This window comes from Chelon labrosus (assembly GCF_963514085.1).
Source record: "Chelon labrosus genome assembly, chromosome: 1".
NCBI classification, from domain to species: domain Eukaryota; kingdom Metazoa; phylum Chordata; class Actinopteri; order Mugiliformes; family Mugilidae; genus Chelon; species Chelon labrosus.
In genome coordinates this window covers 4,066,739-4,090,120 of record NC_140337.1, presented here as the reverse complement: position 1 = coordinate 4,090,120, position 23,382 = coordinate 4,066,739, and the positions used below count along the sequence as shown (strand labels likewise).

General features: G+C 45.8%; 1 protein-coding gene across 1 annotated transcript; it reads right to left on the bottom strand.

Annotated features, from left to right (window-relative positions):
• Positions 1-448: 448 nt before the first annotated feature.
• LOC311502790 (actin-binding protein WASF3-like) lies at positions 449-22,288 on the bottom strand (the record flags this gene model as incomplete). Its single annotated transcript, XM_084565172.1, has 10 exons — positions 449-606; positions 743-1,158; positions 1,279-1,581; positions 2,072-2,205; positions 3,581-3,625; positions 4,144-4,212; positions 5,670-5,787; positions 5,882-6,035; positions 10,932-11,066; positions 22,156-22,288. 10 exons carry the CDS (start codon positions 22,286-22,288, stop codon positions 449-451), a joined length of 1,665 nt encoding a protein of 554 aa, XP_084421298.1.
• Between the last annotated feature and the right edge of the window lie 1,094 nt (positions 22,289-23,382).

Sequence of the window (23,382 nt, the reverse complement as noted above, 5' to 3'; positions counted from 1 at the left end):
TGCTAATGATCACCACTCAGATATGAAGGAAGAGAAGCGCATTTGTTTTTCACAGCTAAGTGTTTTAGGATGAGCAGATGGGGGCGAGAGGGCAGTGAAATGGTGTTTAGTGTGTCGCACACCCTGGGTGATTAGACACAAATACCTCTTGCGTTCCAGTTCGATAATAGGCGTCGCCAGGGGCAACCAAGCAAGCTGAAATGATCGACCTGTTGCTGAGTGTTCAGAAAAGGATGCAACAGATGATGCGGAGTGCCTGCGTGAATGGTTGATTTCTTTACAGAACTTTTTCATGTTAAAATGTTAATAATGAACATTAAAACTAACCAGATCCCATCATATCCACCTCAGCGTCACATTTCTCTCCCTCACGCTCTCCGTTAGCTCCACCCACCATGCCCCCCATCTTTATCTCATTCTCTTTTACTTATTCATTTAATTATTTCTCCTAGTCGGACCACTCGTTCTCGTCGAGCTCGGAGTCGTCATCGGACTCGCTGTACTCCACTGCGATACGCCGTGATAGGATGGTGGCCACATCGTTGCCAACGGGCTCCCGCTTCGCCTCCTGCTCCCTCTGTTCCTGCACCTTCCTCAGCTGGATACCTGGAGGGGACGGAGGGTGGATGTCTCAGTGCCAGAAATTCTTATCTCAGAAATTCAAAGAATCTAGGTTTTCTTTTAATAGAAATATTAGTGTGGACACATGTATTAAACTACCAAACTTCTCACACACACTCACCTCTACGTATGGCAGCCAGCAGGTCGGAGCGTGCGTCGCTCATCGGGATCATCCCCAGCATGGTGGACTTCCTTGCGGAGGGCGCCCCGTCCACAGCTGACTGACCGACAGCGACGTGCTGCGGAGACGGGTGGGCCAGGTGTCCCGCGGGCACCCCCGGAGGCGGAGGTGGAGGGGCAGCCGGTGGTGCGCCTGAAGGTGGGTGGGAAGGGGAGGGCACGTAGTTGGCTGGGGGAGGAGGAGGGGAGGGGGAGTAGGGACGGGAGAGGGCGGAGGAGGTTGGGGGGACGGCGGAGGCAGCGGCGGAGGGCGGGGCCGTGGTGGAGTCGAAGGCGGTCTGGGCGGAAGGGATGGTTGGGGGAGGCGGGGGAGGCGCTGGTGGGATATAGTACTCTGGAATAGTGGAGGGCTGGCCGCTGGTAAGGGAGAACGACAACAGAAAAGAAAAGTGATTTTGTTGCCATGAAACCCACAAAGCTCATGAGACACCTTGTAAACCTATCATTTTGTCCAAACAACTAGATTAAGAAACTTACCCATGCCCGGCCCGGTATTCCTTGACTGACTGCTGCCTCGGACCGTTAACTGTGGGATCTCCTCCTGCCTGGACCCCATGTCCCGACGGGGTCCTTCCCAGGGAGGCCACATGTCGACCTGGTGGTGCTGCGACTCCCGCTCCCGGAGGCTGGTTGGCCGGCCTGAGGCCCCGATCCAGCGACTGGGTCTGGGCTGCGGCGCTGAGGTGATCCCTGGCGTGGTGGTCAATGGGGTGGGCGGTGTTGGGGGCCTGGCCGGAGGGATGGTTGGGGCTGGCCGGGTAGGAGTCGGACGCCATTGATCTTTTGGAGGAATAAAAAAGGTTTACAACACAGTAATATATAGAATTGAATACTGCCATAAAAATGACCAGTGTTAATATTTTCATTTTACATATATATCCTGCTTTCATCTTATATTACTTCCTGCTTTGCTGACAGTGTTTTTCATGCCATGTCTGATCTTGTGTCACATTTAAAATTTCATCCGCTATGAATTACATTCTCCAGAAGAGGGCAGCAAAGACCTTAACACAACACAGACAGCAGGTCAGTGTGGACTCAGTCGCTACAGTGTATTTTATGGGTATGTGCTTAAATGGACATTAGCATTGTTGTGATTGAGCAACATATATCCCAATCCTTATAGCTGGGTTTGTAACAGTATAAAATATTCGTACCCTTCCCTCAAACAGTAACTCTACATATGAGCGGTGATGTGTGTGTGACCAAAAGAGGCAGGACCTCAGACCTCACACCAACACTACACGGACAGTTTTTTTTGTTTGTTTACCTGCTATCAGGGGACAGCGAGCCTTCAGAGGACATGCCGTGGTAAGGAGAGGGAGTGAGCCTGGCGTCTGGTCTGAACTCTTTGTCGTAGGCCAGGACGTTCCACTCCTGACGCCGGTTGCGAGCCTTACGCACCTTCAAAAGTAAACCAGAACAGAATAGATGCAAATTTGGTGTTTTCTCCTGAAAATCTCTCATTTAAGGGATGGTGTTGTTAAAGTTTACACTCAATGAGCTGCCATAGTGCATATATTACAGAGCATTAGCACAGCTGTACCTCTCATACACCCCATTAGGGACTCTGTTAATAGACACTGGAGAGTGTCTTACTGTCTCAGTAAATGGCTTAAATATACATTTACTAGAGACAGGTTTAGATTGATTAATAGTTCATATAAAATAATAGTCTCTGCTCTTCAATTTTAACCATAACTTTTTTTTTGGCTCTCTGTCATATTTTCTTCTTCTTTAATTCACTACATTGATTCCTGATGCTATTATGTTATCATTTGCCATTACCTAATGAGAGTAAGGTTAGCCGAAGCACTGGTTATTTGCTACTGTTGCGAATATCTAACCATTTAAAATGGATAACACATCATATTTCGTGAATACTAAAGATTTTAAAGAAGAAAATGACTGACGGGATGGAACAAGGCACTGTATCCAAGAGTGCAAGAGCAACGCCTTGGTAAGATCAGAAATGGTAGTGACTAGCTGCAAGGCTAACAGGCAAGTTAACCTGTAATGCTACTTCCAGGCAAAACAAGCAACCTCACCAGTGCTCAGTACCTCTCAGGTTAGCATGCTGCTGCTAACAAGGCTAACATAGTTTCATTCTACAGACATACTGTATCTGCCAGTGGCGCTTCATCGTAATTGGGGTTGTGATAAACTGAATTTAATGAATTAACATGCTGTTATTTTAAATGCTGGTGCTGCTTAAGGATATTAGCTGGCTTTATGCTAATCTTATAAGCAGTAGGGCTCCTATGAAGAGTTATTTTTTTTATATTATAGATTATTGATTTTTTTCCAGTGCAATCAATTAATCATTAACCTACCTTGAATTACCACTAAAATAAAAATAGTTTTTCACCATTAAACAATTTAAACTTTGATACGTCGAAACGTTTTACTGTATTCTGTCGTTATTTAGCCTAGATAGTGATTTTACTTTAATAACTTGTGTTGATTTTCAATTGAAAATGCAGCTGTTTAATGAATTCCCCCACTTGACGAATGAGTTCAGGCTCAGTGGCAGTCAGCATGTTTGGGGATGGTCGTAAATTGTGCAATGTGCAGATGCATTTCGAATAAATCAGCGTATTTACAAGTTGTATGGCGGTATTAAGACACTTCCTGTTAAAAGGGAGTTTTTCCTTGCCACTGTTACCGTCATAGAGAGTTATAAGCTGCTCATTCAATACATAGACTGTTCATATATTTCTGATTTCATGCTTGTGTCAAACGGAAGTCGACAAGTGGCAATAATAATATGATTACTGACCTTCTTCACCTCTCTGCTTGGATCCTCAACCTGCCTCTGCTGCTCCTACAAGAGACGGACAGATAGAGGAGCGGAGAAAAGCTCGGTTATTGACCATCGATTCATCTGGTGGAGGGGGGAAAAAAACTGGACCCCATCACCAGCTCCTTCACCACAGGGTAAATTCACACCGAGACAACCCCACACACTAGTCTACTCATCACCACCCACTCACTATTGGGCAACACAGAGACATTAGAAAACAAAGGACAACGGAGCCAAAACTTGTGGGAACACAGGACGGCAACCAAACCAAACACGAGAGGGTTAGAGAGACGGTGAGGTGACAAGCCAACGCAACACGACACCGACACAAACAGAAGGGAGTGCGTGTGTGTGTGGCTGTGTTTTTTTTTTTTTTTTTTTTTAACTTTATTCAAATACCACTGTTGAATATGTGTGTGTCTTACCAGTGTTCAGACACCCTGTGTGATAGGTGAGCGTGTAATGTGTGTTAGTGGGATGTTGAAGGGGGAGAAAGGTAAGGGCGGGACGGGGCAGGTTAGGGGTCGGGGTTGTCTTACAGAGATGGACAGGGGGCTCCTGGGTGGGGCCTGTCTGGAGTGGGGCCTGTCAGGGTGGGCCGGACAGCCCTATGGAAACATGGGAGAAAGACAAGCTGGTGCGTTAGACTGAGCAGAGGAGGAGGAAGAGGAGGAAGGGATGGGGAGGGGGGCCCCTTCCAGGGAACTAAAGATAAATTAGAAAGAAGGAGGTGCTGTAAGAGAAAAGGGGCAGAGAAGAAGAGACCATCCTCCTGCCGCCGTCTGGTATTCAAACATGTCATTTTTTCAAGAGGGAAAACTTACACTATGCTTATCCAGGTTGAAGGGAGGGAACATAAAAACATGAACAGCATTAAATTCAACACAAATATGCAGCAAACAGGTACAGCAGCAGCTGTTCAGAGGGTTGGACAATGACTGTCGAGAGAATGAGATAACAATCAGAACAGACTGGTCTGATCAGAAGATATTTTAAATAGGATTGAGAGTGGTGTGTGAAGGCTTTGATAATGGCTGGAACAAAGTAGCTCTTTCTGCTCAGGTAATCATCAGGTGACATGACCAGTTTTCAGGAGGGGCAGAAACACGGAGGTAGCAAAACAACCAGCTGTTCAAATAAATGTTTAAAAAGATGCCAAAAGCCATGTCAATGTCAACGATGACAACACAGAAGCATCTCGGTGTTTGAAAATAAAACTAGGAGAAAATAACGCCTTCTTCTTTTATATTTCCAGCAGATGTGATGTTCCACAGGGGGCTGAAGTGCTTTCCTCATGTCTATTGTGATAGATGTTTTGGGGCATGTAAACACATACAGTATATCTTAAATAAATCGCATTAATCTTGTCAATGTAAACGTAACCAAAGACCTAGTGAAAAGAGTTGAATTAAAATGAACTGGAAGAGACAGAACCTGAATATGAGTCACAAAATGCTAGCCATTCAAGTGGTAACACTGACCACAACTCGCAAGAAGGGAGCTGCTAGACAACTGCTGGTGTCTTGAAGCCACTGAAGCTAACAGTTTAGCAATCTGACAGCAACTTTATGTAGGAAATGAGGCTTTTATAACTCTATACAACAGAAATACAGTTTATCAATTTACCATTTACCGCCACCATTTCTGAAAAGATTAGTATCATTATGACATTAACTTAGCTACTCGTTAGCTAACGTTAGCTTAGCCTCGGTCAGGAAACGGAATTCAAATCCTTGTGTACATACCTTTACATATTACTTCTAGGCTCATTCTGTTGATGTGAATATAAGTTAGAGAAATTATTAAATGTTACATTCCCCTTAAGTCATCATTTTTGTCTCCGGATATTGAGTCTGCCCAACTGCTGCTGTATCAATAACCGATTACACAACGAAGCAAAGCTCAATGGCGAGTACAGTAAGATAGGAATGCTTTAACTAAAAATGGCCAAAAAAACACAACAGATTAGCAAAATCAAAGCAAGAAGATGAATTTCTTTTACTGTTCCGTCACGCTCTCCGTCTTCTGACGCACACACATACATCCCCGCTAACACAAAGCATACCTTCTGCCGCCTCTTCTCTTTGCGTTTGTCCTCGGTGGCCTGGAGCATCTTCTCCTTCCACAGGTTGAAGAAGTAGGAGGGGTCGGTGTAGAACTTCAGAGCATCCTTCTTGTCGTCCCTGCGTGGATGATCGAAGGAGCAGGTGAGAAACAGATAAAGACACAAGTCCCTAAAAGATTGGTAAACTACCAGCAGGGAGCTAAATGACCGACCTGTATGGACTGAGAATGTTGAGTGGAGGCGGTTTGTCGCAGCGGTGGTACATCTCCACCACAGGGTTGGGCACAGAGGTCCTCGACACTACCTGCTGGTCCTGAATGGTGCTGCTCTTAAAGGCCTTCCTCATGTTGATGTCCTGCAGGGAGACTAAGGAGGCGAAGGAGGAAACTTTTAAAGAAGGAAACAGTAAACAGTACAATGGCAAATTCCTACAGGGGACAACGTAAGGAATAGTCCAAAAATGGGCAGAATCACACACATTTAATTTAGTTCATTTATGTGTTTGTTGTAAATGTAGAGCTAGGGAGGTTCCCCACACAAAGCCCAGTCTGCTCTGACTGGTCAAAAAAAAAACAGTTTTGGTCTCTAGCTTATTTCATCATTCATGACAACTGTACGTGGTAGACGTTTTATTTAACATGCCTGTTTGAAGTGTATCAATGCTTTTAATTTATGCATAATTTAAGTGAGCGTCTTTCTAGGCTTCAATCGTCCTGCCTCATTCATTCGCCAACTCTTGCAACCCTTTTTAGAATTAACCGGGAGTTAGGCCCTGCCAAGATGGCAATGGCCAGATCCACCAGACTGAGCTTCAAAACTACTTTTCAGGACAAATGTTGGTATTTGTCCAGCTTTACATATAGTCAACAGATATAACACTTGCAACAAAGGACGTTGTAAATGACTATATGAAATGCAATCAATATGAAAAACTATTTAATTTTGAACAGGGCATGAGCATGAGCCATGCATTTGAATAATTTGGCCAACAGGAAGGTCCTTCCTGGTTACTGGCTACGCTTCGATAAAATGGTTGCATGAAAATTTAAATTTAGTGGGGGACGACTTTAAAAACGTTAGCGTACCCTGTTCTGTGTTTCCATTGTCTTCTATTTTCGAGGAGTGCTTCCACCCCAAGTTACCAACACTGCGCTCAGACGTTACATAGATCACGTAGGCTACAGGCTGAACTTGCAGCCTCCACCCCCAGATTAACGACCCCTTCTCCTTTACAGGTAAAGCACAAAAACAGATGTGCGCTGCCTATGTGGAAGCTATTAAGCGCTTGCTTTGGGCCATTCAGACGAGTTCCAGACATTTAATGTCACCCTTATATGTGTGGCTTTGACACTGAGATTTATGGGTTTATAGATTTTGTTGAACTGCATGCTGGGAACCCAGGAAATTGCTTACAGAGGCAGAAGTACAGGTACTTCATAATAAAATATTACCATAGAACACCTATCATTAGCGTCTGTTTGCTTATGTCTGCAATTGCTTGTTGTAATATGCATCTATTGATGGCAACTATAGATGGTAACCCTCTATAAGCCCCCTGTAAGTCCCAACAATAATACACACTACACATGCATAGAGATTAATGCACAGTGTGTGACAAACACATACGTATGCATGCCCGTACAAAGAAGGTAATAATAGGACATCAGGGACAGATTAGTCTTGGAGCTTGTTGCATCGGCTTAACAAGCATCTTATGCACACAACGCACACACTGCGGCTACAAACAGGAGCCTGGTGGTTTGGGAGAAAGGGAGAGTGAGAGACACACAATAAAACACTACGGGTATGTGTGTCAATCCCTTAACCCCAGAGAAGACTTAACGCGACGCTATCCAGGATCAACCAGATGGCTCTACACACACAAAATCAGTGTCCACCAGCCCAAAACACGCTGTAAGAAGGTTAAAGCGTGTCAGCGTGACATATGTTCCTGTCGGTGATTTATTTCAGTCTCCGTGCTCATGTGTGTGTCTTTCTTTGTCAGGTCGGGTTTAACCCTCTGAAAGCGAAGATTCAGGACTTAAAGGTGTGATTGGCTGTATGGTGTGTGTGTGTGTGTGTGTGTGTGCGCGCGCTCTGTCTTTGATCACTCCTTCCTAAGCTTCTGTCCCCGCGGCCCACAACCAGCAGCTAATGCGACTTTCATTCAGACACGTCTTCAAAGAGACTTGGATCTCTCTCCCTCTTCCTCTCACCCTCCCTCTCTGACCATGCACTCTCTCTCCTCTTCTGTCTCCTGTCCCACACACTGATGTCATCAGACCTGCCGAGCAGACAGATGTGTTCATTACTGTTAAAAACCAGTCTGATTAATGAACCTGTCCATCTACATCTACTTGAAGTCACTTGGAAGCTTTCATATTCATTACTTCCCTGGTTGATTTCTTTCTGACCTCCTTCCTTCTGTCCTTCCTTCCCTTACCTCCTCCCTCCCTCCCTGCCTCCTTTGTCTCTTTCTTTCCTTCTGTTTTTTTTAGTACCCCTCTTTCTTCCCTCTCTCTCCCCTTTGTCTCCCTTCCCTTTCTGTCTTTCCTTCCTTCCTGCAGTACGTCGATCCTCTTTCCTTCAGTTCTTTCTTTCCTACTTTTTTCAATCTTTTCTTCCCTCCTCCCTTTCTCCCTTCCACGCTCTCTTTTCCCCTTCCTCCTCTTGTGTCTCCCTTGCTTTCCTTCCATCCTCATTCCTTCCATCCTCTCTTCGTTGCTTCCCTTTTCTCTTCCTCCTGTCCGTCTTTCTTACATCTGTCGTCCTCTTCCCTTTTTTTCTGTCTTGCCTTCTTTCTCTCGTCCCTCCTCTCTCGCTTTCTTTACACATTTCTTCCCTTTCCTTTTTCCATTACATGCTCTCTTTTTCCTTCCATTCATCCTTCCTCTCTCCTCTCCCTTTCTTCCCTATCCTCCTTTGCTCCCTTCCCCACATCATCCTCTTTCTTGCTTTCTTATCCTTCGTCTGTCTCCTTCTTTCCCGCACGCTACTAGAAAATATTCATGCTGTAATCTACCACGTCAGTTTACAGATACAGGAAAAAGACAAAGAAAAAGAAAGAAAGAAGGAAAGCGCGAAGGACAAGAAAATAAAGAAGAGAGGAAGGGAGAAAAGACATGTCTTGAAAGAGAAGACAGCACAGTAACAGATGAGTGAGTGAGTGAGTGAGTGAGTGGGAAACGAAGGACGGCCGGACGGTTTGCGCGTAGGTGGGCGAGGAGGCACAGAGACGAAAGGAGACGGAGAGAGGAGATGAAAGAGAGGGAGCGAGGGCGGAGGAGAGGAGGGGAGAGGGAAGAAGAGAGGAACAAGACGGAGGACTGCTGAGCTTTTCCTTTTCATCGCCGCCTGTGCTGCTCTGATGCTGAATGTCTGCGGCCGACGTGCTGCAGAATGACTCGACAGTATCAGCCAGGATACAGGGAATACAGAGAAAAAGAGACAGACAGAGAGACAGAAGAGACAGGGAGAGAGGTAGTGAGAATAAACAGACAGGGGAGGAAAGAGAGAGAGAAAAGAAAGAGTAATGAGAGAGATAGACAGAGAGAGGGAGAGAATAAAGAGAGGAAGAGAATAAAGAGACGGCATACAGAGAGAGAAAATAAAGAATAGAGAGAGAGGGAATGAAGAGAGAAGTAGAGGAAAGGGTGAGAATAAAGAGACAGGGAGAGAGGAAGAGAATAAAGAGAGGAAACACCTGGAGGGGGAGAAGAAAGAGAGAGAGAGAAAGGGAGGGATAATAAAGTGAGGAAAGAATGGAGAGGGAGAGGGAACACTGAGAAAAGGAGACACAATAAACAGAGAGAGAGAGAGAAAAAAAAGACAGAAGGAGAGAAAGAATAAAGAGAAAGGGAGAGAGAGAATAGAGAAGGAGGGAAAGAGTGAGAGAGGAAGAAATAAAAGGGAATTAAGATAGAAAATGGCAGAAGTAAGAAAGGAGATAGAAAAGAGAGAAGGAAGCAAAAACAGGCTGGAAGGACGGAATGGAAGGAAGAAAGAAAGAGAGAGCAGGTACAAAGAAAGGTAGGAAGAAGGGATTTGAAGGAAGAAATGGTTGGGAGCAAGGAAACGCGGAGGGACAAGAAGAGAGGGGGAGGTAGAGAGAAAACAGACGAGCGGAAATAAGTGAAATGAGGACAGGGAGCAGACAACTAGAGGTTACTCACATGTCACATTATAAAGTGAGTCAGCTCATGCAGATCTGGATCAACACTCACCATGACGCTGTGTGTCTGAGTGTGTGTGTCTGTGTGTGTGTGTGTGTGACTACGGGCCTATCAATTACTGCATTAAGAGAATTGACCTTCAGAGACAGTGAAGAGTGTAATGATGGAGATAATGATTCAGACTCACACTGCACAAACAAGCACGCACACAAACCTGGGAGGTTTTTACAGACTGTGTGCATCTGGAACAGTGTGTGTCCTAAACACACACACATGAACACGCACACACACGCACACACAGAGAAAGTGGAACAGGTTGTTGGAACGGACACAGCTGAAGGGCACATGCACAACATGGCAGGGCCATTCTGACATTTCTACCACACACACTTCCTTCCTTTCCTCTTTCGTTTATTTCCTCCTGTCCTTTCATCTTCCTTTCTTTCATTCTCTCTTTATTTCTTCCCTTCTTTATCGCTTCCTTCCTTCTCTCTTAATCCTTCTCGGTCTTTCTCTCTTTCCTCCTTCCTTCCCTCCCTCATCACCTCAGTCTTTCCTCTCTCCCTCATTTGATTTCTTCTGTCTTCCTTCCATTCCTCCCCTCTTCTTTCCTTTCTTACTCTTTCCTTTGCCCTATCCTTCTGTCTTCATTCTCCGCTTCCCTTCTCTTTCTTCCTTTTTCCCTTCCTTCTTCTCTCCTTTCCTTTCCTCGTGCCCATTCTCTCGTCTTCCTTACGGCCTTTCTTTCTCCACTCATCCTTCCATCCTATTCCCTTTCTCCTGGTCTTTCTTTTTCTTTTTTCTCTTTATTTCTTTTAATCTATCTGCCGCCCTTTCTTTCTCCTTTTCTTTCTCATTCCCTTCTTGCCTCGTTCTTTGCCATTTCTTCCTTCTGTCCTTTCTCTTTCTTCTCTCCATTTTCTCTCTCCTTCCTTCCTGAATGCAACTAGAAAATATTCATGCTAGTGTTTAAATTACACTCGTCATAATCTTGAGGAAGAGGGGACCTTTACAGGGTCACACAGATGCCGTTTCTATCCTTTGTGAACATTTGAATTCATGAATAAACACGCGACAAAATGACACCCACCTTCCTCCACAGTGGAATCCAGCTGGGTGACTTTGACCGCCAGCTGGTCCACTCTCTCCTGCAGGCTGCTCATCCTCAGGTAGAAGCTGTTGGCTTCGTTAAACAGTTCTCCAAAAATGTCCTCTGCATGGCGACCTGCACAGAAACAAACACACACGCACAGTTAGGGTTCAAATTTGACTCCTTTCATCCAGGCAGATCCACACTTAACACGTTCGCCAGCTGAGCTCTTCTTCACATCACAGGATTTGATTATTCACAGAGAGTAGAATCAGCGGGGAAAGTGTGTGCAGAAGTGTTGGTGAATGGTTCCAATAAAACGTTTTCATTTATTAACCGTCACGACAGCATAAAGTCTTATTCAGATAAACTACCCAACCTCACAGGTAGTCATCGCGCTAACATCAAACAACATAATCTAAAAATGAAGAGTGCAATGAACACCTCAGTATATTAAGCAGATTATTGTGCCAGATCGGGGAGAACTGAACAGACCACCTCACGTGATCTCATGGGGAAATGGATGTGAACTAAACCTAGACTGGAGTGAAACATTCATTCATTCATCTTCTGTACCCGCTTATTCCTGTTAAGGGTCGCGGGGGTCTGCTGGAGCCTATCCCAGCTGTCATTGGGCGAGAGGCAGGGGTACACCCTGGACAGGTCGCCAGTCTATCGGAGGGCTAACACAGAGAGACAGACAACCATTCACACTCACACCTACGGCCAATTTAGAATCACTAATGAACCTAATGAGCATGTCATTGGACAGTGGGAGGAAGCTGGAGTACCCGGAGAGAACCCACGCAGACACAGGGAGAACATGCAAACTCCACACAGAAATAATAATAATAATAATACATTTTATTTCTAGGCGCCTTTCAGAACACCCAAGCTCACCGTACAGGTAAAACAGGGTTTAAAATACATTACAGACATCAAAGGCATTTAACAAACTATAATACACGAAAAGATACGACAAAGAGATAAAAGATTTGGTTTAAAAATTAAAAATCTGGAGAGAGTGACAGTCAAGGAGGGTATGATTGGAGAAAAAGGTGGGTTTTGAGATGAGATTTGAAAATTGCCAAAGTGTCGATGTTGCGGATGATGGGTGGAAGGGAATTCCAGAGGCGGGGGGCAGAACGGCTGAAGGCCCTGGACCCCATGGTGGTCATGCGGGCAGGAGGGATGGTGAGGCTGATGGATGAAGATGATCTAAGAGTCCGGCTGGGTGTGTTGACGTGGAGAAGTTCTATCAGATAAGGAGGGGCGAGGTTGTGGAGGGCTTTGAATGTTAAGAGCAGAATTTTATAGGTGATGCGGTGGGTGATGGGAAGCCAGTGAAGCTGCTGGAGAATGGGGGTGATGTGATGAGAAGAAGGGGTCCTGGTGATAATCCGGGCAGCAGCATTTTGCACAAGCTGTAGTTTATGGAGGGACTTGAGGGGGAGACCAGTGAGAAGTGAGTTGCAGTAATCCAGGCGGGAGGTGACGAGGGAATGGACCAGGATGGCGGTGTTGTCGGCGGTGAGGGACGGGCGGAGACGGTTGATGTTGCGGAGATGGAAATATGCAGACCGGGTAATGTTATTAATGTGAGAGTGGAAAGACAGAGTGCCGTCCAGGACGACACCCAAACTCTTGACTTGAGGGGAGGGGGAGAGAGAGGAGTTGTCAGTGGTGATGGTGAAACTGTTAGCTTTGGAGAGGGTGGATTTAGAACCAATGAGTAGAACCTCAGTTTTGTCACTGTTCAGTTTGAGAAAGTTTTGATTTCTAGGAGGCAGTCACAGAGGGAGGTGGGAGGGAGGATGGAGGTGGGGTTAGAGGAAAGGTAGAGCTGGGTGTCGTCCGCATAGCAGTGAAAGTGGATATTGTATTTATGGAATATGTGACCAAGGGGGAGGAGGTAAATAATGAAGAGGACTGGACCGAGGACAGAACCTTGTGGTACACCAGAGGAGATGGGAGATGACTGGGATGCAAAAGTTTTTAGTTGAATGAATTGAGTTCGGCCAGTGAGATAAGAGATAAGCCCAGTCGGCCCATGGATTCGAACCCGGAAACTTGGAGTGAAACAGCTGGCTGTAAATTGACTGAGCTACACTCCAGTCCAGTAGGTGGTGCTAATGCAACTGGAAGGTGGTTTGTCAACCAATAATAATAAGAAGAAGAAGAAGAAAAAGAAGAAGAAGAAGAAGACTTTTGACTTTAAGAATACTTTAATTCTAAAGTCATTTTTTCATTGTCAATAATACATTACAACAAAATATATATGCATACAAATTTCACACTCACACACACACATACACCCTAAAAACTGAGCTGTAATGACCCATCCTCCCTTACTGAACACAGGACCTGCCTGACGCCCCACACATCTTTAAAAACACCCAGGTTACCGGTCAGTCTATAAAACGCATGCTCTATCTTTAGCCTAGCAGAGACCAAAGCCTTCAGACAGAGGACCGGCTCTGTCCAGCCCACGCCTGACACCCGGTTTTTGCGGCTCTTCCATATTGCCAGCTTGGCATTAGCCAACAGGAAGTTAATTAAAACCAATGTTCGTTTCTTTTTGACTGTATATTTCAGGCCAAAGACAAACACTGACACTGAAAAAACCTCTCCCAGAGCCTCTACCCACCGCTGCAAAAAACTAAATAAGCCTCCTAAGCGAGGACAGGTGACCACCAAATGCTCTAGCGTCTCTGTCTGCCCACAGAAGGGACATCCCTCCCCAGTGCTGGGATCCAGGTGAGCTATGTATCTGTTTGTAGCTATCACTCCATGTATAATCCTCCACTGGAGGTCAGCCATCCGTTTTTCAACAGGGGCCTTATACAGGAGCCGCCAGCAGTCTTTAGGGGAAGAGTCTGGACCAAAGACCTCAGTCCATTTTGATTCTCTGATCTCAGAGAGCGAATCAAAGTTCAGCACCTTGACACAGCTAAGGTATAGATTTTTCTTCCCACAGGAGATGAACTTCTCCAGAACTGGAGTCTTCATGGAGAGAAGGAATCCTTTTTTCCCTGTCCACTCTCCCACTGTAGGTCTGACGGACACAGATGGGAAGACATAGTCCGATCCCTGGCTCCACTGGTCGACCAAGACCCTGTCCTGGACAAAAGCCCTCAGTGGAGCAGACAGGGACGACAGCAGCTCGGTGACAGCCTTCTCCATCAGCCTGGAGGACCGGACGTTTAAAAACTCAGCCAGTGAAATTGGTGTTACCTTCATTACCTGGCCCAGTTTGACGATACCAGCCTTGACAAAAACAGATCTCACTGTAGCCGATGTCAGCACCCTACTGGGCAGGAAGCTGTTATTAAAAAGTGGTTCTTCAAACAGCCACATTCCAGGTCTGGGGTCAGGAGGTCGGATGACGTCCAGACTCCTCCAGGAGTCCATCACTGACCTATAAAAAGGTGTGAGTTCGCAGTGTCTCCACTGGGAATCCAGCAGGAACAGATGTTTGTCCAGTCCTAGCCCTCCGGCCTTCCTGAGGATGAGCTGAGCCGGAGCCAGCCAGCAGGGAGAGCAGCCGTACAGCAGCTTCTGAGCAGCCTGGAGCCTGAAAGCTGCTATTCTGGACTTGATGTCTACCAGGCCCTGCCCTCCCTCTGCCACAGGGAGATACAGGACCGACGCCCGCAGCCAGTGACGACCTGACCAGAAAAAGTCCAGTAGCAGCCTCTGAAGTGCTTCCACAAGGCCCAGTGGTGGAACGAGGACTTGAAGTCTGTGCCACAATGCAGAGGCAATGAGGTTGTTAATGACCAGAACTCTTCCCCTGTAGGACAGCTGGGGGAGCAGCCATTTCCATTTAGACAACTTGGCTTCAACCTTTACCAGCACTCCCTCCCAGTTCCTTCTTTCTATGGCCTCATTTCCCAGGTGTATCCCTAGTGTTTTTAACCCTCCTCTCTCCCAACTTAGGTTCCCTGGAAGGGTAGGGGGACGTTCTGAAACCCACCTCCCCACCAGATAAGCTCCACTTTTCACCCAATTAACCTTAGCTGAGGAGGCTCTCTGATATAGTACTAGGGCCCTCTCCAGCTCTTTAACATCCCCCTGGTCACGAATAAAAACATTACAATCATCAGCATAGGCTGATATGACCACAGTAGGGCAGTCAGCCATCCCCGGTAGAGAGAGACCCCTCAGCCGGGACCTCAATCTGTGGAGGAGTGGCTCTATGGCCACACTGTAGAGCTGGCCTGAGATGGGGCAACCCTGTCTAATCCCCCTCCTCACTGGGACCGGAACAGTGAGACCTCCCCCTGCCTTAATCACACAATGGGCCTCACTATATAACAGTTTCACCCATGACAGAAAATGCTCCCCAACACCAAAAGCTGTCAGTGTGGCAAATAAAAAGGAGTGGTCCACGCGATCAAAGGCCTTTTCCTGATCAATGGAGACAACACCCACATCTAGTCCGTATTGGTTACATACGTCAATGCTGTCTCTCATTAAAAACAAGTTGTCTAGCATGGACCTATCTGGGACACAGTATGACTGATCTACGCCAATAAGCAATTCAATAAAAACCTTCAGTCTGTTTGATAAAAACTTAGAGAGAATCTTATAGTCAGTACATAGTAGAGCGACCGGTCGCCAGTTCTTCAAGGATGTTAGATCTCCTTTCTTAGGCAGCAGTGATATCACTGCTCGCCTGCAGGAAGCTGGTAAAGAACCTTTCATAAAAGATTCTTTTAAAACATCTAAGAGGTCCGGCCCCAGCTCTGTCCAGAAATGTTTAAAAAAGTCAACAGGTAATCCATCGATTCCTGGAGCTTTTCCTGCAGCCATCTGGGACATAGCGATGGATAACTCCTCCAGCGTGATGTCTGCTCCCAGGGCACCTCGCTCATCTGGACTCAGCTGAGGAAGGTCTTTTAGCAGTTCAGCACCAGCGTCCATGTCGCAGCTTTCGTCGCCAAACAGGTCGGTGTAGAAAGCCACCACTTGTCTCCTGATCTGGATCTGGTCTGATGTCAGACTCCCATCAGGCAGCTGGAGACACACCATCTGCTTCCTCTGTGCCACCGACCTCTCCAGGCTGAAGAAGTATTTAGTTGGTGCGTCCATGTTGTTTAATTGTGTGTACCTGGCTCTGACTAATGCCCCTTTAGCTCTCTCCTGCAGGAAGGTGTTCAGCTGTTGTGTTTTACATTGTAGCAGGTTGCTCTGTTGACCTGAGGCCCTCTCTAGGTTTAATATTTCTGCTTCTAGTTTCTGCACAGCCGCTTTAATTTTTGAGGTAGAATAGGCCGTATATTTTTGGCAGAACACCTTAATTTGGCCTTTTCCTACCTCCCACCATTGACTCAGGGAGGGGAAAAGGTGTTTTCTTGACTTCCAGTAAGCCCAGAATAATTTAAAATTTTTACAAAAAACACGGTCCAATAAAAGTTTAACATTAAAATGCCAGTAAGATTTTGTGCTGCTGTTGGCTGATAAAACCAACTCTAAGCAGACCACATGGTGGTCAGAGAACCCCACTGGGAGGGTGTAACACTTAGCAGCTCTGTTCATAAAATCAGCTGACAGGTAAACCCTGTCTAACCTGGCGGCACTGACCACCCCTCCCACTACCTTTACCCAGGTGAACTGCCGGACTGCAGGCTGCTTCGTCCTCCACACGTCAACTAGGTCTGCCTCTTGCAATAGCTGGTGTAAGGTTGCAGCTGACTGGGGATGCAGCTCCTGACCAGTCCTATCTATAGGGTCTGTGCAGCAGTTCCAGTCCCCCCCCATGACTACACACTGCCCCTGACCACACGTTGTTAGGTGGCTTTTTAATGTGTTAAAAACAACTGAGCGCTCTGGGCCTCGACTGGGGGCATAAACGTTGATAAAGGTAAAAACAGAGCCGGTTATTTCTGCCCTTATTGAGAGGATCCTTCCCTCCACAACCTCTGTGCTATTTAAAATTTTTACGTTGACAGAGGGAGAAAATAAAACAGCAACTCCTGCACTGACATTGGAGCCATGACTAAGAACAAGCTGCCCCCCCCACCATAACTTCCAATCCGACTCATTCACACAATCACTGTGTGTTTCCTGAATGAAAACTACATCAAGTTTTTTCTGGCTTATTGTCTCACTAATTAATGCTCTCTTCTGTGCGTTTCTACCCCCGTTGATATTAAGAGAGGCAACCTTTAAAACCCGCATAGAAGAGAGAGAGAGCATAGACAGAAAAAGAACACATCTAAAAGCCAAGCAGAAAGAAAACACCCAGTGTTGTATGGTCATGATTTTTACTTTTTCTTGGACCTTCATTTTCTTTGCTCTTTTCCTTTCAGTTATCTTTAAGTTTTTTCTAACTGTGGTGATGTACTTTTTGAGACGAAAACGTTTTTTTTCATCTAACAAGTCAAAACCAACAACTCGTTGCAAAGTGTTTGCGGTTTCAATAAACTTTCTACCATCTGGAAAATATTCAAAAACACTGGCTGTTTTACCAAAGGTATCGTCTAAAAAGTGATTCATCTCATCTAAAGAGTATAAATCAGCGCTCTGAGACACACTGTCAGCCACAGAAGCACAGTCAGAGTCATAATCACACTCCATATCTAAAACACTGTTATTGGTCATGTTGTCTTTTACCACATCAGCCTCTTTCTGGCTTTCAGTGGTTCCTCCTACCTCCTGTCCTGTCCCCTCAGTATCCCCGTTACCGACTCCAACCACCGGGCCAGTAACGTCGGAACCCACTGCCGCGGGGCCAGCGGCGACCTCAGGCTCCGGAAAAGCCACGGAAGACGCATCCACCGCAGCCGCGGACCGATCAGCCGCCGCGGACCCTGCCGCAGGCGCTGAATCCGCATCCGCCGCGGGGCCCGCACTCGACCCCCCCGCTTCAGTCTCAGAGACCTCCACAGCAGCGACCCCCGCCACCGGCGCAGCAGCGACCCCCGCCACCGGCGAGGCGGCCTCCGCCGCCACCGGCGGGGCGGCCTCCGCCTGCCGTCTGTGCGGACAGCCGATCCGCTTATGTCCCACGTCTCCACACTCAAAACACTTAATGCTCCCAGAGCTGGCGTACACCATATAGAAACTGTCTTCATGTTTAACACGAAATGAAACATCCAGTGTCTGAGTGGGTGAGTCTAAAAACATTAACACCTGCCTCCTAAAAGACTGGACGTGTTTCAGTTTGGCGTCTCTACACCCCAGACCCACCGATCGAAAGCCGCTGGCGAACTTACCGAACCTCTTCAGTTCTTTCTCCAGCGCCTCGTTGGTCACAAACGGGGGAACCCCGGACACCGTGATCCTGGTGGACGGGACCGCCAGCGGAGACACCGGCACATACTCCTCGTTTAACACGAGGCCGCTCTCTACGAGCTGAGCTACTAGCTCCTGACCATTCATAAAAACAACCACCGCTTTGTTCATGCGGGAAGCGAAGGTAATGTTCCGGTGTCCGACCTGATCTCCCACCACCAACAGCACCTGCTCCACCGTCGTATCTGACGGAGGAACAATGCGCACTCCATGCTTCAGAGTCAGGGACGGCGTCTCGGTGGACGCCATCCCCGCCAAGGAAACACGGAGACACCAACAACAAAACTAAAAAGATAAATAAACTAACACTAAACTATAACAAACAAAAATTGCACAATGTTAACAATGACCATACAATAAACAAACAGTTAGAAAATAGGAAAATAAAGTAATGTATATATATAATCTCTCTCTCCTCTCCTCTCAACCACACACCACACGTGGAGTAGAAGATGAAGAAGAAGAAGAAGAAGAAGAAATAAAAGGAGAAGATGATGATCAACAACAACAGAAGAAGGAGGAGAAGAAGAAGAAAGAGAGGAAGAAGGAGGAAGAGTATGAGAAGCGGAATAGGAGAAGCAGAAGATGATGATCAACAACAACAGAAGAATAAGAAGAGGAAGTGGAAGGACAAGGAGCAGAAGGAGAGAAAGAAGGAGAGTAGGAAGGAGGAGGAGAAAAGGATGATGAAGAAGAAGGAGGGCACGGTGAAGAAGGTGAAAAAGAATGACAATAGGAAGAAGGAGGAGGAGAAGAAGGAGGAGACGAAGAAGAATGAGAACAAGAAGGAGAAGGGAGACCAAAAAGGAGGAGAGAAGAAGAAGAAGATATTTTTTGGGGGGAGTCATCATAAGGGTGTCTGTTCTTCATTCAAAACTGGAGGTGATATTTTAACTGTCAGTTTTAGTACGTGCCTACAGGAGCACGCTAGCTAACGTTAGCCTAGAAGGCTGTCTCGTAAAGTTTACTGTTGCTTGGCAACACAGCGTTGGCTGCTTTGTTTCCTTGTTGACTTGTTTCTCTCGTTGGTTATTGTTAAATGACCCAGATTTGAAATTCTACATATAACACATGGGCAACCCCAACAGCTCTGGAATCAGTTCTAGAGCTTTAAGAGCGGATCTGCAAACAGGTCGCATTCAATCTCTTTAGTGAGTGAGATCCAGACCTGATTTCTGGATGAAAACTCTTGTAGTCTGAGCCCAGGATTACCACCTTTGCCCTGACTAATTAATTCCCAGCTCTCTACTGACAAGACTTTTCTTTACAGGGCATTGCGCCTGCTGTAATAGCCGTCTGTATTCAGAAATAACTGTTGATTCTTTTGGGCAGACTGGGCAACAGGAGTCGTTGTTTGAATTGGGCAACATCTTCCATCATTCTCAGTGTGCTACAGCTCTATGCCGTGCCTTCTCCCGCCGTCTGTCTCAGCGGGACGGGCCGCCTCCTGCTGAGCACCTGTCGGACTGAATACTTAAAAGGCCTGTTCCGTCTATGTGAGAGTGCGCGAAGGTACAGATATTAAAATGTACTTACGCAGATGTAAATGCCACAGCCACATCCTAAAAAACCACATAAGATGCTCACACAGCAGCCTCATAACCTCAGCGCCTCTCCATCTCTCAGCCCACACCATGACAGATGGAGCAGAGGCAGAGGCAGTGAGCTGTCGCTGAATTTAATTTACTCTCTGTTTATCGAAGTAGTCCTTTTCTTCACAAAACAACCCAAAAAATACATGCAAATGAGGCACGCAGGTTTCCAATGAAATGTTTAGGGTGAGAAATTTCAAGAGGATACAGAGGAGAGGACACTAAAGTACAGAAGACACTGTAAAATTAGAGACAAAGCTGTGTGCTCACCAGCGTGGAAGTACCTTTGACCGTTTTATAAACTGGCTACGTCATACTCATCAGCATCAACTCTGTGGCTTATTCACACTCAACCCAAGTGATCTTGAGGAACATAGCTCTGAATTGATTGGCTTTTGGGTGCGATTGCACTTAAATGCTAAGGATGACACGTTGGGATCTGACTGCTGCCGAGGGTGCCTGGCAGACACGTGACCTGACACGACGGAGTGTAACCACCAAAGAGCTTGACGACATGGAAGGACCAGAACCTTGGTTGTAGAGTTTCTTGTGTAGGGTAATCAAGTACACAGATATCTTTTGTAATATTCTTAAAGTGTAAAACTTAAACATGCGATGTGTATGTTTAGCCATGGTAGCTAGCATAGATCAAGCCCGTGAAAGGTTAGTGACACTCGGTCAGAGGCGTCTTTCACAAAAAAAAGAATTTGACTGTGGCTCATGTTAGCGGATATTCTGACTTCTCTTGCACAAAACTGCTCTTGACTAGTTTGCTATGAATTCTGAATAAAGAAAGACATCTTTTAACCTATAAAATGACAGGTTATAATTTGAAGATACAGTGTGTAATCTAGCGGTGGGAGAAATTACACTGTAAAAACACGATAAGGGTAATTACACCTTCCTCACCGCTTTCTTTTTTAGAATGTCATCCTTTATCTCAACGCTGAGTTTCTTTTATATTTGGAGCATCAGAAACCTTCTTGGACAGAGCATATAAATATTGGTAGTGTATGTACAGAGCTCACTCTTCTTGCTGTCATTGCTCTCTATTTAAAAATGCTGTCAAAAACCTACCACTCCAAGCCAGTTATCAGCATGCAGTGGTAGGAACCAAAGCTGTGGACGATAAGTAACTGAGGCAAACGTTTGGGGAATTCTGTGTTGTATCAACTGTATCAGTCTCTCCCATTTTTGGTCTCTTGCTGCATTATTGATGCTTGTCTCTTCCTCTTCTAGTGTTACCGCTAGAGAGCACGGACTGTATATAAATATGGACAATGACAATCCCCACTTCCTTGCACTGGCCAAACTGAGGCTATTTTCCCAGGGATACGGGCGGCAGCATCTTGTGAATTTGGAGCCAGAATCTGCACAGTGGAGCCACGTTATCGATGACCCGCCCACACTTCTGCCAGACTCACTTGCGTTTTTGTTTTTTGTGTTGTGATTAACTGTTTGCTCTACCTCCACCAGTTACAAAGAAATGATGGCTTATACACTGTACTTATTTATTTATTAATTCATTTTGTCCAACTCTCACGGTCCTATGAGACCACTTCATGGAGCTTCACAACTTGCAGAGATCATGATGTCACATCTTGTTTCTATGGCATCATATAACTAACTAAAACGACACTTAACAGAAAAATGTACACTTGAAAGTGCATCGGCATTATATTAACTACCTGAAATGTATTTGACGTGTATTTTAGTGTTTTGATTTGGCCCAAGTCCCATCCACTAACATGGAGGGGGTGGAGCTTATGACCTATACTGCAGCCAGTCACCAGGGGGAGCTCTACTTCCTTTGGCTTCACTTTTGAGGAGCTGTTCAAGGGTCAATGTCCATCTTTACACAGTGCTAGACACGATGAAATCAGAGATTACATCTGTAACTTTTGTTACTCAACCATAGGATCAGCGAGCCTGTAGCCCAAGCAACAAGGAGTCCAACCTAAAAGTCGGATTGGTGTGAGTTTATTTGGACAAGCTCCACAGTAAAGCTTTAACAGTTACAATGATACTCATAACAATAGAAGACAAACCCTGTTTGGAAAAACACTGCAGTCACATCCCAACAACCTCTTTCCCTTCTCATTGCTCCACTACATTGTTGGCAAACCACAAGCTATGAGTCGAATATCACCTTTTTAGTTCTATTTTTTTTGTTTACAGCAGTCAAACTTGCATTAGTTGTAGACCAGCCTAATATGTCTTTGGGGCGCTGGTCTCAGATTACATCATTAAGCGCTAAAATGCTAATGCTAAAACGTTTGATGTTCAAATATCAAGAGAAACAATATATTCATCCTGAACTGCAGTATACTCACTCAGACTGCCCAGCTGTTTGATGATAGCTGCTAGCGTACTGTTGGTTACACACTCCAACTCACTGGTCACCCCATCCGGCAGAGCCCCACGGCACAAGTGCCTGGGTTCAATATTCCTCTTCACCAACGGCATGCTGGTCTACACCTGAGGAAGCGATGAAGAAGGACAGAAAGAGAAATAATTACGTTATTTTGTAAAAATCACCAAAAACATGATCCAACATGCCCAAATCTGGCTCTAAAACTGCCTGACTACTGCTGGGTATCTTTGTAAATTAGCTAACGTGCTGTTGCTCATTATTTAAACCTCCTGTATGAAATGTGAGTACATTAACAGCACAACAGACGAAAGCTCAGGAGAAATGGGCTGATGTTCAGCCGCGAGTCTTGATGGAAATGGAGGTGTCATGTCCGCTGTGGGGCGCAGCAACTCATCACGCTGCGTAATGTCAATGCGGCTGGGAGCCAAGAGCCAAATGAGATGGAAAGAAGTTTCTAAATAGCGCTAACGAGCCACAACCACGGCCAGAGAAACCACAAGGGGCCGAGGGAGGGAGACGGGGACGACAGCTGAGCTGAAGACGAAGAGGAAAAGGAAAAACACAATCTATGGGAGGTGGAAAGAGTGGTAAAGAGAGAGTGGTTAGGTCACAAGGGAATAGCTCCATGTACTGGAGATCATGTATGTCATGTAATGATGTGAGCCACATACTCCTGTGCTGATTGAAAGCTACCAGGAAAATGACCTTATTTTCATTCAAAAATAAGGCTGAAGAGAGATGACTGTCCTGAGCCCAAACCCCAAATATCCAAAAATCATGATGAATAAACACAAAACTCTGCAGTAATGAACATTTTTAGGCCCTGTTAGACCATTCACTCAAGAATGAAATATAACACTGTATTGGCACAACTTCCTAAATAATACTAATAAATGTTAATAAAAATGTTAGAGAGTTGTTTATAAGAGAACTGAATGCATCATTGTCTACTGTGCTGCATCTCCTTTCTTTGATACAAAAGAAAAGTGAGGAGGAGAAGCTGCGATACCAGCAGAGTCAAACACGTGAGAGGAAGCCGCTCAGCTCGCCTCGGTTTGGAATGAATCCTCAATGTGGGACATGCTTGTTATTTTTGGAGCGGGGTTTTGTTTGAGTGCGTATGCATGCCTGTGTGTGCGCCTCGGAATTAAAGTGCCTTTTCGAAGCACGCTCGTGAAAAGTGTGC